This window comes from Anabrus simplex, chromosome 7 (assembly GCF_040414725.1).
Source record: "Anabrus simplex isolate iqAnaSimp1 chromosome 7, ASM4041472v1, whole genome shotgun sequence".
NCBI lineage: Eukaryota > Metazoa > Arthropoda > Insecta > Orthoptera > Tettigoniidae > Anabrus > Anabrus simplex.
Genome location: NC_090271.1, coordinates 236135393 through 236154552, shown reverse-complemented (window position 1 = coordinate 236154552; position 19160 = coordinate 236135393). Strand labels below are relative to the sequence as shown.

At 38.4% G+C, this 19160-nt stretch overlaps 1 protein-coding gene across 1 annotated transcript in view; it reads left to right on the top strand.

Moving 5' to 3' along the window:
* Positions 1 to 6614, top strand: part of Zip99C (Zinc transporter Zip99C) — a 188607-nt gene extending 181993 nt beyond the window's left edge. The window contains exon 5 of the mRNA XM_067151621.2: positions 3540 to 6614. Coding sequence (XP_067007722.2) covers positions 3540 to 3718 — 179 coding nt within the window. The 3' untranslated portion in view covers positions 3719 to 6614. The remainder of the gene's footprint in view (positions 1 to 3539) is intronic.
* The last annotated feature ends 12546 nt before the right edge of the window (positions 6615 to 19160 follow it).

Sequence of the window (19160 nt, the reverse complement as noted above, 5' to 3'; positions counted from 1 at the left end):
GAGGTGTCGTGTGGTCAGCACGACGAAACCTCTCGGCCGTTATTCTTGGCTTTCTAGACCGGGACCGCCATCTCACCGTTAGATAGCTCCTGAATTGTAATCAAGTAGGCTGAGTGGACCTCGCACCAGTCCTCAAATCCAGGTAAAAATCCCTGACCTGGCCGGGAATCGAACCCGGGGCATCTGGGTAAGAGGCAGGCGCGCTAATCCTGTGTTAGTGTAGAACAAAAGTAAAATTCATAATAACTTTACTGCATTGCGAACATTGAAGGGTGCGAGCACTATTCTTGGTTTTTAAATAGCATGAAGTTCACCTGGGTATGATGAGAAGCATAGAAATAATGTGTACCGCATTTACCGGTCGATTTTCGAAAGTAATTGTTTAAGAATTAACCCCTTTAGTCTCCATATTATCTCGGTTAATCAGGGTTCTACTGTATCACATGTTCATTATTCTCGTCTTGAAAATTATAGACAACACTAGCATAGGGAATTCAATACTTGCGTTTTTGTGTGCATGAGAATTTTAATTTTATTTATTTTTGCACTCAAATGAGCAAGGTCTGTGCACCCAGCTGAATTCCATACACGCGCGGCTTTGAGCTTGCATCCGGGAGATAGTAGGTTCGAATCCCACTATCGGCAGCCCTGAAAATGGTTTTCCGTGGTTTCCCATTTTCACACCAGGCAAATGCTGGGGCTGTACCTTAATTAAGGCCACGGCCGCTTCCTTCCAACTCCTAGGCCTTTCCTATCCCATCGTCGCCATAAGACCTATCTGTGTCGGTGCGACGTGAAGCCACTCGCAAAAAAAAAAAAAAAAAAGAAAGAAAGAATTCCATACACCTTCTTTCTTTGTTGAACAATGAAATGAAATGGCGTATGGCTTTTAGTGCCAGGAGTATCTGAGGACATGTTCGGCTCGCCAGGTGCAGTTCTTTTGATTTGACACCCGTAGGCGACCTGGGCGTCGTGATGAGGATGAAATTATGATGAAGACGTTACATATCCCCAGCTCCCGTGCCAGCGAAATTAACCATTTATGGTTAAAATTTCCGACCCTACCGGGAATCGAACCCGGGTCCCCTGTGACCTAAGGCCAGCACGCTAACCCTTTAGCAATGGAGCCGGACTGTTGAACAATAAACAGGCTAAACAAAAAAAGCACATTCCTAGGTCTTCATCCAAAGAGCCACTTGCGTGTTTCGTACATTCTCTCTTAAACTTACGCCTATACTCGTGTTTGTCAGTTTTTGTAAATTGTTTGTTAATCAAATCTGGTCTGTCCGGTCCAAGCTTTTTAATTTCTAACTTATCCTGATAGGTTAATATTTCGCTGGTTAAAATTACCTGAATTGAATTCATTTCCTCTTACACAAAGAATACCATGGTTACAAACCATACAGTCAGAGAAGCAAAACACAACACTCAAATACATTTCACTTGAAATGATTTTCCATTCACAAGGTAAAGCAAACTTCTTCCCCCGATTACAAACACCTGTTCACAACGAGCTAGAAAATGACTATTCAGAATTACTAGCGAAAGCTGTCGGTAATGTAACACAGTAGTAGTTCCTAGAAGGCTGTGGTTAATCGTAATAGGGGAGGTGGCGGACCCTTGTGGTCAACTGTAATACTGCCAGTAGTTTGAGGGTGGCTCTAGATGGCAAGGCATATACCTTACCATGCTCCTCGCTAATGGGAATATCAGTGCATAAACCATGGCGTCATCTGCTTTGCGCATGCGTATAGTCTTCAACACAATAGCGTGTTATCCAGTGTGCTCGTTGCACTGTCAGTCAAGAATAACAACTGTCGGTGTAACGGAGTTTAGATATAAGTTGAATGCTTTTGATCAATTGTCGAAATCAGGTCATAAAAGGGAAGTTTATCCATGAATGCGTAAAGATGTATTAAAACTGGGTGTTCACGTGGTCATGTGCTCCTGAGAGCCCACCGCCACTGAGCTTCATGTTTTGATTCATTTAGATTTGTCTTGATTTTAGACTTGTACTCTTTTGCTGAAAGACCAAGTTTATTACTTTTATAGCACCTATCTGGGTTTCTTGTGCTTTCTATTTTTGTGATTATATTTATTATTTGAAATACCTTGTTTCTTACCAGCCACAAATGCATTTCTTTCATATTTATTTTGTAGATAAGCATTTCTCCTCCATGATCAATCTTGTGGTTAGGTTCAGTGTTTGCTGATCTTCATGTGTCAATTTCCAGGTGCTGAGGAAGTGGTTAAATGTTGGAGGCACACTCATCAATATAATTTTTGGAATCTTAGGTTCTGGAATATTTTCACCTCAAGTTTTTTAATGGTGTGAAAGATCTCCAAGTTGCGTTATGTACGTGGCTATATCAGTCGAGGCACCCTTTTTCATTTTATCCCATTGTCGTTGCAAATGTGAATACTCGCGTCGTTTTGTTGTTCACAAACAGAGTAGTTGCATCCCTGTGGTGTTTGATGCCTCGCAATTAATTATATGCAATAGTTGTTTTTCTATTGACATACAGATTATCTTCTGAGCCATGTGATCTGCTCTCAGCCATGTTGGGAGATTTCTTTCATTAAACTGTGCTTGATTGGCAATCATGCCTTTGCTAAGTTCTGGTTTGACTGATTGTGCAGGGACTACACTTCACGCACTGATTGTATTCAAGGTTTCACACACGTGGAATTTCTACGTTGACCAATTTTGCACTCCATTTCAGTCTCCTAATTCTAGCAGTGTGTGTGTGTCCATCATTTAGAGATTAGTTTTTAACTTTTTACATACATAGCAGAATAACTTCAAATCTCAATGTTTACTGGGTCCAAGTTATTGAATAATCCACACATTTATTGGCAAAAGAAATGTAAGAAGTAAACAGAATTTAACCGCTCTTAATGAATAGAATAAAAATGGAATACAAGTGGTTGTCCGTGCAATTAGTTGCTTAGCTGGGAGCTTGCACTCAGGAGATGATGGGTTCAAATCCCACTGCCAGCAGCCCCTAGCCCTTTGCCATTCTTGTTACCGGAAACCTTCATTGTGTTCATGCAGCGTTAAACAACTAGCAAAAAAACATCTTTTGTGCAGGTGGCTACACTACATTACCATAGTGAATGTTCAGTTGTGCAAAAGTAAACAAAAATAAGATTAACTTATTGCTGGCGCAAAAGTGTACTGCACCTAACACACAGCTATTCAGTTTTTTTATTATGCAGGGTGTTCCTAAACATGTGGGAAGTAATCGGGAGTTGGATGGTTACAGACTTCCTACTTTGTATGGGAAGTATCGCTTCATCTCGTAGCTGTTGCCATGTTCATGTACCAGCAGGGATTATGTATTTAATTTCAGAAGTGCTCGAAATGTCCAATGCCTAAAAATGCCACTTCATTGATAGTTGGACACTTACTTTCTAAGGGACTTATCAAACTCCCAATCACTTCCCACATAGCCTCAATGTTCCCTCTTTTGATAAATTGTTTGCTGTTACGAAAAATTCCTTGGGTAATATCTGTACTTTTGATTTATGATTTACAGAAGCACGGACATCTTGGATCTTGCCCTTCACTGCAGGCGGCTTTCTGCACATTGCCCTAGTGACTGTATTACCGGACTTGTTGAAAGAAGAAAACCCCAAGGAGTCTATGATGCAGCTGTTTTCACTCTTATCCGGCATTGCTGTCATGGGGGCTTTAAGTATTCTTGTAGAAGAATGAATCTTCCTTATCTTCAGAAGACGTTTTATATTTGCAAAATAAAAGATCAAATAAAGGGCATCATTGTATTGATGTGCCCATGTCTGGAATGTGATTGCACTCAGAAATGTTGATATTTTAAAGAGATCTCTTTATAAGAGATTTTATTTATAGTGTACAAAACTTTACTTTGTAAATATCCATATCCACCAGTAGTTTTAAAGTTGTAAGGTTCACAGATTTTTTACTCTCTTGTATGATTTACCTTGACAAATATCATAAGAATGAGTGTTGCATATTTAAAAGAATATACAAGTTTTCTCATCTTATCATGGTGAGTTCCCAGTTTTTAAAAATGTCATTAATCCAGCTCATTCCACTGTAATGTTAATACATTTTGGTGCTGCAGTAGGCTTTATAATTTGTTGTATGGAATGTGATGCTGGCATCAAAGTAATGTTTTATTCTTTTAATTGTATTAAAGTATAGAGTTAACCTCTGGAATTATCAAGCAGGATTTTGTTGCAAGCTGTAAGCGTATAACTGTGATCATGTTTGCAGTATTGGATGCATTCCTTCAATTTAGTTTTGCACGTGCATTACAGCTAAATTGTTACCACATGTTTGGTTACTTCCTTTACAGCCACCTGTTTTAAATCTTTCCCTTGGTGAAATCTAACCTTGTCTCTGTTCTTCCGTTTGAGGGAAAGATAGTTTCTTGGGAGAATTCTGGACCTGAGCAGTGTGGTACGTGCATCATCGAGATTTGTGGGAGATGGTTGTAGTTTATTATTCTATACACTTGATGAATTTTTGTTGCTTTACAAGAAATTTTGTATTCATCAAAATATTTGGCTGACAATTCTGTAGGTTGTAGTGTTTGTGTAGTTTTATTAAAGCTAGTCAGTCACTTAGTGATAGTGGTGATTGCAGTGGATGTGGATGCTTGGTATACTTTTAAGAAAGTAATTCTCATTTTATTCGTATTTGAATTGTACAGAAGATAATTTTGTAATTTCCAGGTGGAAATACTGCAAATAGAACTACCAGTGACTTGGTGCATTTCATACGTTTACTATGGAGTTTACAAATACAGTAAAACCTCGTTAAGAAGTTTCTGCAGGAGACAAGAAATGTGTTAAGCAAGAAATGTACTATTGAAAACTATCCAACTGGGATATATAAGCACTAGATAGGTTTTTTCGAGATATGTGCATTTTATGTCGTTTATGTACGGGTACGGTGAAAGATATAGGATATCTACTCTTTCTAAAGATGAAGGAAAAGTATTAAAAGCATGAAAAAGATGAGAGAACAAAAAAGAAAACCTTTTCCACTGGGCGACTTGAGTCGGTATAAATTATTTGAAGGTGTGTAAAACACTAAAAAAATATGAAAACATTTGCACTGGAGCCCATAAAAGTATCTTTCTAAAACAAATGCCTTATATTTCAGACCAATGGGATATTAAACATTGTTTTCACACTCTTCGACTGTGAATTATCTGGAGGTTAAACTCGGCAATATGCGATAGAATGGCTTTGACAGACTGCCATCTTGAATGCGATAACACTTCCATCGACTTGAGTCGAAACTCGAAGGTGCAAGTTTCAACATACTCACCACTGGTGATAGATAAAGATCCCTGTCCATGTTCTGGATTTTAATTTTGTCCTTATTAATAAGCGTTTTCAGAGAAGTAGAGGTCGACCAAGGCGACAGTGGTTAGACTCGGTCTCTAATAATTTAAAGATAAGAGGTATAGAACTAACTGAGGCCACAGCACTAGTTGCAAATTGAGGATTGTGGCAGCGTTTAATAAATTCACAGAGGTTTGCAGACTGAATGCTGAAAGACATAACGGTCTATAATGACATATGTATGATGTTCAGTATCCATAACCGAGCTACCACAAGACAAATGTGTACCACGCTAGTCAACTTTACACAGTTGTATTCCTTATCCGTAGGTAGGCTATCACGCAACAAATATTCACTACACTTCACTGTATCACTCGACACAGATTTTTATTTATAACGTCAGAATGGAATGCAAAATAGTCACAACCAGTAACAGGGCCTGCTGTGGCAAGGGCTCTTATCTCTGTTGGAAATCCTGTTCCTTTCACAGAGGATGACAAAGAACATTTCAGGGATAGGTAAAATGTGATCATTTTAAGCGGTAATAATGAAAATTTGACACGAAAAGTGGGGTATTTTTATATAGAATTAATTAGACGTGAACCAGGACTTCGAATTTATGTCGTGCTAAGCAAGAAAACGTCTTGATGAAGAACGTAAAAACGAGGTTTCACTGTATTCTGGAAAGTATTTTGAGCACATCTTTTCACAGAAGCATACCTTAATGTCCTGCTGTAATATGAACTTGAGATAAGTTCCTGTTGTATCACATTGTAAATAAATATGGAGTAAGGATTGGAGAGCAAGTGGAAGGAGGAGGTTGGTTTGTTTTTTCCCTAAAAAAAAAAAGAAAAAATTTAATACCAATTTTAGTATTTCTCTATTCTATTATTAGTTCCAAATATAAACCATTATAATTTTTTCACAGTAACTTGGTTGAAGCAGTGCCATATCCTATATTTGCTCATGCACTCATGTTGATCAGAAACCCGGTGCTAGTTCGTTTCTGGTAATCATTCCAACATTATGTACTTCTAATATTACAATGGTTTAATAAAAGTTTCCAAGCAGGATATCATTTGATCCTCGAGTATTGTGTACAGAAAATTTTGTACGTATCTTCCTTGCAGGAAGAGTGGAGAGCTAGCCTGCAAGGCTGTTATGTTCCTTGTGCATAGTGGATGAAGTTTTCAAAATAATGTGTTTGACCTTGTGATATTTTTGTACAGCAGAATAATTATTGTACACAATAAAGACATGTCTTGTTTCGGTACATACATTATGGTGTTATTAATAGAAATATACCACTCTTCTTTCTCTCCTCAGCTTTTATTGATCATCAAAGCATTCCAAAACATTAAAAGAAAATATTTGTATGCATTGTTTCATTCACTTAGGTTCATGTTTGTCAGCCTTTCTGGATTTCCAGTACTCCTTCATTTTGATGGAGAATCCAGTTTTCCACTTCTCAGACCACTTGGCATCAGGTCGTCTTCTCACTCTTTCCAGAAGATCCTTTATCCAGTGTATCCAGGTATTTCCTTCACTGCAGTTGGCCATGGAGTGATAAAGTATATTAAGAAGATGAAGAATTCTGCATGATGTTCTGTTGTTAGACATTTGAGAGAGATGACCAGAAAACATGAGATGGCACTGCCTCATAAGAAGAAAGAGGTTTTCAAATTTAGTACATTTTTTAATTATTAATAATAATAATAATACATTCTTGGTAATTTGGCACTCTAGGCACCAGAAGGTTGCGAGATTACTGGGAATTTTATGGCTATAATTTCTGGTAATAATAATAATAATAATAATAATAATAATAATAATAATAATAATAGACCTAAGGGAAATAAGCATCCATGGTGGTCCAGCGAATGTGATGTGACAGTAGATGCCAGTCGACTAGCATGAGTCTAATGGAACCAACATAAGAACGAAGCCAACTTACAAGTCTTTATTACACAAAGAAACACCACTTCCAAAATCATAAGAGGGGCAAAGAGGAAGCACAAAAAAGAACTGATCAAGCAAACAGAGGAAGACTTTGGAAGGAACAACTGTAGAGACCTATACAAGGGCTTCAAATAACAGACAACCCAGTTCATTCCCTCTACCTTACATCTCCAGAGAGCAGATGGATCGCTCTGCCTCAGTGACAGTGAATGCATTAAGACCCTAGCTGATTACTTCCAAGCACTCCTAAATGCCAAAGAACCTGCCCAACGACTCCCAGTTAGAGAATCCACTAATCCAAATACAGAGCACATCCCTCCTCCAGCATACGAGGAAGTCAAAGAAATCGTACCACTCATCAAGAATAACAAAGCCTCTGGGGGAGGCAGGATAGTAGCAGAAATGTTGAAACAAGCCAGAGAACATACCTTCAGCCACATACACAAAGTGATCCTTGATAAATGGGCTAGTGAGAGGCTTCCAGATGACTGGACCTCAGCCATTATCCACCACAAGAAAGGAAAATAAACAGACCCTGGCAACTACAGAGGAATCACTCCTTGCGCTCATATATAGAATCTTTTCAAAGATCCTGGAACAGTATGTAAATTGACAGCTTGACAACTAGTTAGAAGAAAACCTCAAGACTGAGCCATATCTGGTTATCTCTATCTGGTTCACTTTTCTGGCAAACTGCTTACTTTCTGATACATATGCGTACTCATTGACATGGCTATCGTGCAGACTTTGACTTCTAAATGTACACACAAACTCAGCCCAAGGAGAACACAGATGTCACCTGTGTCGTCCTGTGATTTTACAATACCAATATAAATGGTCCGTTATTGGACATTATTCCCTATGGGAATCAACATCTATATCAACTGTGATTTTAGGAGGTTATGTTCCCGATCTTGTCTGTCTGGCTTTTCCATGGCTCTTCTTGTAAGGTATTATTTTGGTGAAGGGTAATGGAGAGCGACAGTGTTTCTCGATGCTTGTTTTTACCAGTGTTATTTAGACCGTTTTAAGATGTGATTACTATTGGTCTCGGAGGTTTCCAACGTGCTTTCTTGCACTTACATGAATGGCCTGATTCAGGTAATTTCATTACTATTTTTATGGTTCTTCCACCATTCTTTCTCTCTTTTTTTAGGGTTGTCCTCGCGGACTATGTTTGTTTTATATCACCACGTGGCATTATGTTTGGCTCTATTTCTTTATTCACTGTAGCTATTTGTTGTGTGGCCCATCTTGGTTCATACTGTTGTCCATGTGACATTATTTATATTAGCTCTGTTTTTCTTGGTGTCACAACTTTGTACGTTGATCTGTACCTTACTATCATTGAATGTCTGTATTGAGTGAATGAGCTCTATAGTGCCTTGGAAGTGTGTTACGTTCACTTTATTCTACAGTTCATGTTGCGAAGGTCTCTCTCTTATGATTCATGTACCAATTTGCTATCTGATGTCCGTGCTATGTGGTTGTGTGATATAGATGTTGATTTCCGAAGGGAACCTGAAATATTTGTTCTGAATGAGTAAATTTATAATACCAATATAGTTGGTCCGTTATTGGACATTTAAATTTTCCACCTAACACATTCCTGGTTGCCAGCTTTTTACCCTAGTGTGTTAAGTTGGGCTCATCAGTTGGTAAATAGCACACTTACCAAAATGCATGGCTAGTGCATACCGAGGAAACTCTGGCAACCAGGAATGAGTTAGCTAGAAAATGTACATGTAATGTCCAATAACAGACCAAATATATTGATATTATGTGGTTGTGTATCCGATCTTGTGTGTGGGTTTGGCTTCGCATTTCTGTGCGAGACATTATTTATGAACAGTACTTCTACATTTTTGTGGAGGTTTTTTTCCTGACCATTATTCTGTTACACGTACTCTGTTCCTTAGACCCTTTTAACCTATTGCGTGAGTGTTTGAACGTGAGATATGTAGGACGCATATCATGTTGCCTAGTTCTGTCGTTTGTTCTTATCTTTGCATTTTCTTGGCCACTTGCATTTATTTTCTTTTGTGTTTGATTTCTATTTCCTTAGTAACTCCTTGTTTATCCCTAACCCCAGGCACCATTCTTGCGCATGACCCTCCCTTTTTTTTGGTCTTTGATTCGGCCATGTTTTATCTTTCCGCAGTAATCTTTTGTTGATGTTTGCTGGAAACCATTGTTGTGAGTTGGTGAGTTGCATTTTATTTTATGACCTGTGTCATGTTCGGTAAATACTTGTCCTGTTGAAATGAATATCAAAATGATCTATTGCTTTGGGCCAAGGGCTGTGTAATACAACAAGGTTATTTTGTTCTTAAGGTAACAATTTCTTTCCCTATTTTCTGTATATTTTTATTTATGAGGGTTGAACCTGTTGACTGGATCCTATTATGGGTAGATATGATGCAATGATGGTAGTGAAAAGGTTTATGTTTTGATCTCACGAGGCCTGTTTTCATTCATTATTTTATTTGTTTCTGAGTTTCGTGTGGCCATTGATATTATTTTGAGCCGGCCCCATGCTGTAGGGGTAGCCTGCCTGCCTCTTGCCCGGAGGCCCCGGGTTCGATTCCCGGCCAGGACAGGGATTTTTCTCTCGGCCTGAGGGCTGGTTCGAGGTCCACTCAACCTACGTGATTAGAATTGAGGAGCTATCTGACGGTGAGATGGCAGCCCCGCTCTCGAAAGTCCAGAATAACGGCCGATAGGATGCGTCGTGCTGACCAACGACCCCTCATAATCTGCAGGCCTTCGGGCTGAGCAGCGGTTGCTGGGCAGGCCAAGGCCCTTTCAAGCGCGGTAAGTGCCGAGGGGGGGCGATTGATATTATTTTGGCTTCCTTAAGTTTATTTAATAAACTCTTGTTTCCTACTCTGCATTATTACTGAAGGAGTAGGAAGGGCAGCCTTTTGAATATTATCCTTTTGATTTAATAGGCCCGAGGTCATGACTTTTCTTTCTGGTAATTTTTGAGCTGGTCTGCGCAAACTATGATAGGCAAGTATTTACTTATCGCTCCGTTACCTCTGGTTGACTGGAACATCCACAGATTTTTTATTTTATTTTTTTAATTTTTCAGTTTCTTTCTGCTTGTGTGTATGTGTGTTTTTTCAGTTTTCCGGTTATTTATTCCTCAGTGCTCATTGTGCCCAACCCTGCCATGGGTATACGAGAAGAATAACGTAGGCTGGTCTAGCACAAGCATATACCATATTTATCTAAACAGCAGAGGGACGCAAGACCATCCTCCAGTATAACAAAAAGTGAGCCAGACAGTGTCATAGACTTTCAGAAGACATCAAAGTAGATTGGTATCATGTTCCGTATTGATGATAGATGACTGTAGCAAAGGTTTTGGTTCTGCCTAATCAATACAAATTTATTTTACAGACTATTGTATTAACCTGGATAAAAACTGCAATGAAATTACTGAAAGAAACCAACATATTGTTTGAGTACATTACCCATTTAATAGCTAGTACCTACATCAAAAAATTCTCTAACCCTCACAATTCAGACCCAACCCTTACACGCTCGCCCACACATGCCCTCCCCCAATACAGCCGAGCGCACCCTGTCCCCTCCCCAACAACCGTGCACCACACATGGCTTCAGGCAAGTCAGATAGCATACATCAGGACTCCAATGCAGTACTGAGTAGATCCACACATACAAGAGATAGTCAGTTAAATGCTTGATCTTTCTCACTTCTACACCACTACACACATTCCTTACTAATTTATTTCTCTATGTATTCAGACACCTGCAGTTTCACCACTACCACTTGATAAACCTTGTGTTGGATCAACATTGCTAAATGTTCCCTCTGATCTACATGACTTAGCATCAGATGGAGATTCCCTTAGCACTCATATTGCACATTATAATATACCCTACAACAAACTAAGACATTATCTACAAATTCAAGGGTTTATAACAGACTAGCTGAACCTAGGATTGATTACGACTGGCACATTATAACCTATTTGTTCTACAAATCAACATTAATAATATGCTATTTACAATCTTATAGGAATGACTTCAAATACTTTAATATTTAACTTAGCTTCATGCAAATTCATTTTATTTTATGCTAGTGTGTAACCAATCTGATTCTCAGATATGTTAGGAAGACCTATAAAACAATGTGCTAACTTTAAAACATTTGGCTGTTAGAAAGTGTTTTAGAACATACATATTGCCACGTGTATTTCCAATTCAGTGTTCAAAGTAGAGTTTAATAGCTGGTGTTTTACCAATTTGATTCTCAGATATGTTTTGGATATGCTATCATGATTACAGTTGACTACCAGAAATGTTTTAGAATGTATATACTGTAACATCATATATGTATTTCCAATTGGATTTAAAGTTATGTTAAATGGCTGACGATAACCCAACCGTCAGGTCGAAACTAGTCCCATGTGTATAATACAATAGTTAGTAAAATAAATTGGTATTGATTAGGTGGAACGAAAACCTTTGTTATAGTTCCGTGGATAGAACAACTCTCTTCAAAACCCTAAGGGAACTAGGACTCGATGAGAAAATAAATAGTTTAGTGCAAGTCGCTCTGTGAAACACAACTTTCAAAGTAAAGTTTAGAGGACACCTCACGGAGAGCTTACCAATCAAAACGGGTGAGACAAGAAGATGGGATCTAGTGTATATTATTTAACTGTGTCCTAGAAAAAGAGATCAGGGAATGGACCAGGTCCCTAACAGTGAACACTGGTTTAATAATGGGGGTCAAAGCAGACAACATAAGGATCCCATGCCTGGCCTTTGCGGATGACCTGACCTTACTAGGAAACGACATGCAAGATATCCAAACACTGTACTCAATAGTGGCTAAAACAGATCTCCTGATCAACATCAGAAAGATTTATTAGCAACATCAAAGGTGCCCCTAGAACAAGGAGTCAGTGACACAAAGCATATAAAGAAGGCAAAAACTGCAAAGTACCTTGGTGAGTGGATTTCAGAAGATTTTACAATGCTTGGTAAAGCTAAAGGTTCCACCTTTTCAATACATTATCATAATGGTCTGTTTAGAACATCACATATTTATTTAACTTATTGTAAAATACATCTTTGGGACCGGTTTTGGCAATCCACTATGCCATCATCAGTCATTGAAAGTTTAATAGCAAGGAACATTCAAATAAGGAAAAATATGCTATAGAATCAGTATAGAATGTATGCTTGGCATACTTTTAACAGCAAGTCCTATTCTACATGAAAAACATTAAAAATAGCTAGATAACATTGACCCATTGTACTATACAAATAACATGTCTTTTTTGAAAAAATACAGTATTATTTGGTGCGTCTAAAATTATTTTGTGTATGATTGAAAAAGTCTATGATTTGGTGTAGCTTAAAAATTAAATAATTGAAGTTCAACCAATTCAATACATAAAAGAAAGAAATGTTGTAATTACATTCTTATTTAAATGGGACCGGTTTCGACCCTAGTCCAGGTCATCGTCAGCCGTAAAAATAAGTAGGCGAAATCACACAATGTTTATGAATATTGGAGAAATGGGTCAGTTTCACACTCTGTCAGGCACAAAGTCACAACACTATCAAATAATGTATGAAGATTATAAATAAACTTGAAGTCGCAGACAAATACATTTGTAGAAGCAAACTGCCAGTTCCCGGTGATCAGCGCGGCACATTCAAGGTCATGCGCTGCGGTCTCGAACGCCAAAGTAGAGTGGAGAATGTCTTGAAGGTCCAATATTTGTGTCGGTTGCGGGAAGTTAAGTACGTATATTAAAAAAAATATAAACGACGCAAATCAGTATAATTGAATGAGAACTTGTGCTCTTGCTAAGTTCTTGGAAAACAGTTGACTTGAAAAAACAATTGTAAAGAGAAAAAAATGTAGTAAAAAGCGCAATATCGGAAAACAAATGAAAACTTATATGCACAGTGCGCTATTTTTTAAATTGAAAAAATTATTAGGACATGATTGAAGTAGTCAAAGTTGGTGCAAGACAAGAGTTAAAATTTGAAAGAGGAGAACTGAAATGAAGGTCGATTTTTTTTTTTTTTAATAAATAGAGAAGGTAGAATAAATTAACAGAGGAAGAGAGATAGTGAAAAAAAGAGAAAAATTAAGAGATTGAAGTTAGATGGTATTGAGGAAGGATAAGATAGGGAAAATGAAGGAGGGGTAGTTTAGGGTGGGTTAGGAGGGTGGGTTATTGGAGGTAGAAAATGTGGGTGGGAACTTTGTAAGGCATGGAAAATAGAATTAGGGTTTTGGAAATTGGAATTTTTGAGAAGAAGAATTAGGAAGTCAAAAAGGATATTGGGTTTTTCAGAAATGTCGTTTAAATTGAAATTAGGGTTGAAGTACTGGTCAAGGTGGATAAAGCAATTTTCAGTAATGGTTAAGAGGGGGCCTTTGTTAATGATTTTAAGTATATTCATGTCATTGTTAATACTGGTGAAACTATGCTTGGAGTCTTGTATGTGCTGGCAGTTTGCTTCTACAAATCTATTCGTCTGCGACTTCAAGTTTATTTATAATCTTCATATATTATTTGATAGTGTTGTGACTTTGTGCCTGACAGAGTGTGAAACTGACCCATTTCTCCAATATTCATAAACATTGTGTGATTTCGCCTACTTGTTTTTACGGCTGACGATGACCTGGACTAGGGTCGAAACCGGTCCCATTTAAATAAGAATGTAATTACTACATTTCTTTCTTTTTTGTATTGAATTGGTTGAACTTCAATTATTTAATTTTTAATGTTAATAATTTCAATACGGAACAATGAAATTTTTATCTTTAAATTGGTGTAGCTTATGTACAAGAAATTCATATGAAATTGATAAGTGATTCTACAAAGCATTTGCCATTTTTAAACCACAGTTTTTTAACAGCAAGTCCTATTCTACATGAAAAACATTAAAAATGGGTCAATGTTATCTAGCCATTTTTAATGTTTTTCATGTAGAATAGGACTTGCTGTTAAAAGTATGCCAAGCATACATTCTATACTGATTCTATAGCATATTTTTACTTTTTTGAATGTTCCTTGCTATTAAACTTTCAATGGCTGATGATGGCATAGTGGATTGCCGAAACCGGTCCCAAAGATGTATTTTACAATAAGTTAAATAAATATGTGATGTTCTAAACAGACCATTATGATAATGTATTGAATAGGTGGAACCTTTAGCTTTACCAAGCATTGTAAAATCTTGAGTCAATACGGACAAAAAATGTTTTTAATACTAAATGGATTTCAGAAGACCTTAGTGAAGTGGTTGCTCTTGAGCAGAGGAGAATTGAACTAGAGAAGGCATACCATGCCTGCAGAAAACTGTGCACCTTAAAACGCCTATCGCTGAATGTCAAACGAAGATACTATAATGCAATAGTCAGACTGTCAGCCCTCCATGGAGCAGAATGCCTATCTTTTACAAAGAAAGCACCACTAAGAGCCCTCAGAAGTACAAGAAAGGAAGTTTCTAAGAGGGATAGTAGGACCAAGTATCCTATCAGATGAAGGTGACGGTACAAACTGAACCGCAAACTCGAGGAACACTAAGAAACTCGTACAGATGCCATCAGAAGAAAATGGCTGGCTTTCTGCGGACACCTGTATAAATGGATTCCCACAGGCTGTCCTATAAGATCTTCAAAGTAGCCAGCAAGGTTAAATAAAGCCACTGGATCACTGTGGATCCAGCAGGTAGAGAAGGATCTGGCAGAACTTAATAACGTACGTACGTACATACATACATACATACATACATACATACATACATTATCATTGTAGACAGTTATGCCTTTCAGCATTCAGTCTGCAAGCCTCTGTGAATTTACTAAATGTCACCACAATCCACTACCTCTTATCTTTAAAACATTAGAAACTGAGTCTAACCATCGTCATCTTGGTCTCCCTCTGCTTCTCTTACCCTCCATAACAGAGTCCATTATTCTCCTAGGTAACCTATCCTCCTCCATTCGCCTCGCATGATCCCACAACTGAAGCTGGTTTACGCATACAGCTTCATCCATAGAGTTCATTTCTAACTTAGCATTTCTCTCTTCATTCCGAATACCCTCCTGCCATTGTTCCCACCGTTTGTACCAGCAATTATTCTTGCTAATTTCATGTCTGTTACTTCTAACTTATGAATAAGATATTCTGAGTCCACTCCGCTTTCGCTCCTGTAAAGCAAAGTTGGTCTGAAAAGAGACCAATGTAAACATAGTTTTGTCCAGAAGCTGACTTCCTCCTCACAGAATACTGCTTGATCGCAACTGCGAGCTCACTGCATTAACTTTACTGCACCTTGATTCAATCTCAATATATTACCATCCTGGGTGAACACACATCCTAAATACTTGAAATTATCTATGTGTTCCAGGTTTGTATCACCAATCTGACATTCATTTTTGTTGAATTTCTTACCTACTGACATCAATTTAGTCTTCAAAAGGCTAATTTTCATACCATACTCATTGCACCTATTTTCAAGTTCCAAGATATTAGACTGCAGACTTTCGGCACACTCTGTTATTAAGATGAAGTCGTCAGCATAGGCCAGACTGCTTATTACATTCCACCTTACTGAATCCCTCCTTGCTACTTTATACCTTTCCACAGATGATCCATGTAAACTACAAACAATAAAGGTGAAAGATTACAGACAGCCTTGTCTAACTCCTGCAAGTACCCTGAACCAAGAACTCATTCTACCATCAATTCTCACTGAAGCCCAATCTTATAAATAAAGTTGTAGGGGGTCCGCTGTCTGTAATTTCGTTTGTTTTGCCAATTTTTCAAATATTTATCCATTTTAGGTCAACTCAAGACCGAATCGGTGGTTTTTACTTTTCGTGTTTGTTTGTTCCACCATCACGGCAAAACGGCTGGATAGATTTCAACCAGACTTCATATTTGGAGTATACTCACCCCGAGGAAGGTTTCTATATGCATTTCATTTTAAAATCTTTGATTAGGAAAACCAGAACGGTTTTCCTCCATTTTCTCTTATACTATTGATTTCCTGTAAACTCTGTGGACCGTATGTGAAACGTCTCTTCATTATAAACAACTTTCATTATGTTCATAATTTATCTTACTATTCAAATGACAGAGAAATTTACTATTTTCTGCGGGTATCATGGTCTGCGTGTGACCGACATACCGACAACGAACGTACAGGTTGCCATGGCAACGTCTCTGACTGCTTGCCAGCAGGGAAGTAACGTATTGCCATTTTCCTCATCATACCTTTAAGGAAGGAAGAACAGAGAAGAATAGAGGCATTTGAGATGTGGATTTGGCGAAGAATTGAAGGAGTAAAGTGGGAAGATAAAATATCAAATGAGGAAGTTCTGAAAAGAGTGGGAGAAGTGAGCATGATATCCGTAATCCAAAATAGGAAGAAAAATTGGATAGGGCATAATCTAAGACACAACGCTTTACTAAGAATAGCAATTGAAGGGATGATAAAAGGAAAACGAGGAAGAGGAAGGAGACGATACCAGTTATTAGACAGCATTAGAAAAAGAAAGGAAGATTATGCAGAAGTGAAGAAAAGGGCACAAGATCGAGAGATATGGAGGTCACAGCCATGACAGGACCTGCCGTATGGCAGAACAACCTATGATGATGATGATGATGATGATGATGACCTTTAAATTCACGGTTGTTCCTTGGGTAGAAGGCACGAGAGGGCTTCAATCGGCCATTCTGCGGGATATTGGCGGAATATCGTTGGAGTTTATAACCGTCCTCGAATAGCTTAAGTAATAACACCATTAGTCATCTTATCTGTTGACCTAAGAATGCCTGCGCCTAAATTTCTCCGCTGTTACCTCTTTCTTATATCAATAACTCACACCAGCATATTTTATTGAGGGGCATTTGATTTTCTAATACGTTCACTTGGTATTTACACATTTGTCGTCATCCGGCTGTCCTCAGTTTTAATCCATTTGCTATTAATTTCAACTTTCTTTACTGAATTATTTTCTTCCTTAATTACACCATATGTATGCGAGTGCTAATCCCGAAAGCTTGACACTCTTTCCTTTGAGGAAATATTCTAAGCTATGCAAATGTATAACTTTTGGCCCCGGAAAATATCGAAATATGGATGCAATTTTAACGACGGTGCACACCTTTGTTTCGGGATAATTGGTGGCTAATCTGTAAGTCTTATCACAAATCAGAAAGCACAATCGCCTTTCATTTTGGAGAGATCTCCAACTTTGGTCCTATGACTTTTTATCGTATTTCCATTCCTTATGCGTTAAATAGAGCTGTATTTCTCGATTTCAAGTTAATTTTGTACTTTCACTCGTATATGTTAATTTTAATTTGGCACACTTATAGGAAAGATAGAATCATGACATTCAACACGCACATTGGCATGACCAGTGGCAATGTGATAGCCAAATTTTATGATTCTATCTGTCACATGAGTATCACAAATATAAAGTAGTATGCGAAAACTGTACAAAATTTCACACCCAATGATTCTAACTCAATGTAACCCATAAATATAGGAGATATGAGAAGATGTCATGGGACCAACCATGTAGAACACTGAAAGAGGCGTCTGATGGTGAGGTCCGTTTGCAGATATGTCGCAGAGTTTCAAAGCAGTAACTCTCGAAATAAAGGTCTGCACTTCTAGAGTGTGTCTGTACATTGATTATTTTGGCGCCATTTCTGTACAGTTATCCGTTTCAGGTGTAATAATGACCATCTGCATACTCTTAGCTTTGGTGTCTGTTTGTCTGTTTGTCTATAACTTGGAAACTACTGTATATATTTCCACCAAAATTCATATTTAGAATCCACCTGTCCTTGGGTAGGTTTCAAGGCAAATACTGTTTCTAAATCCATGAAATGACTGGGGGGTTTATACGAAACCGAAACCGTGATTTCCCCACAAAATGTACACAACCAAACTTAATAGAAATCTACCTGCCTTAATGGAAATTAATTTTTAAACCTTTTTTTCTCATGTGCATCATTTCGGTAAGAGGATTTATAAGGGATATATATTTAACTGGACTTAACTTAAGAATTGGCGTGCGTTGAGCGTATTTCTTACAACTTGAAAACTATTGAAGATATTTGAACCAAACTTTATATTTAGCATTCACCTTTCCAAAGGTAGATTTTAAACGTCAATAACATTTCCTGTTCCTGGAATGGACTGGCGGTTTATAGGGAACCGAAATGGTGAATTTACTCTTCCACAATATACACTGACTGACAGAGCAAATGCAACACCAAGAAGGAGTGGTTCGAAAGGGATGAAAGTTGGGGAAAAAACAGAGACGGCACGGACGAATAATTGATGTTTATTTCAAACCGATATGCAGGTTACACAATGCGCACGGCATCGACTCAGTAGGATGTAGGACCACCGCGAGCAGCGATGCACGCAGAAACACGTCGAGGTACAGAGTCAATAAGAGTGCGGGTGGTGTCCTGAGGGATGGTTCTCCATTCTCTGTCAACCATTTGCCACAGTTGGTCGTCCGTACGAGTCTGGGGCAGAGTTTGCAAACGGCATCCAATGAGATCCCACACGTGTTCGATTGGTGAGAGATCCGGAGACTACGCTGGCCACGGAAGCATCTGTACACCTCGTAGAGCCTGTTGGGAGATGCGAGTAGTGTGTGGGCGGGCATTATCCTGCTGAAACAGAGCATTGGGCAGCCCCTGAAGGTACGGGAGTGCCACCGGCCGCAGCACATGCTGCACGTAGCGGTGGGCATTTAACGTGCCTTGAATACGCACTAGAGGTGACGTGGAATCATACACAATAGCGCCCCAAACCATGATGCCGCG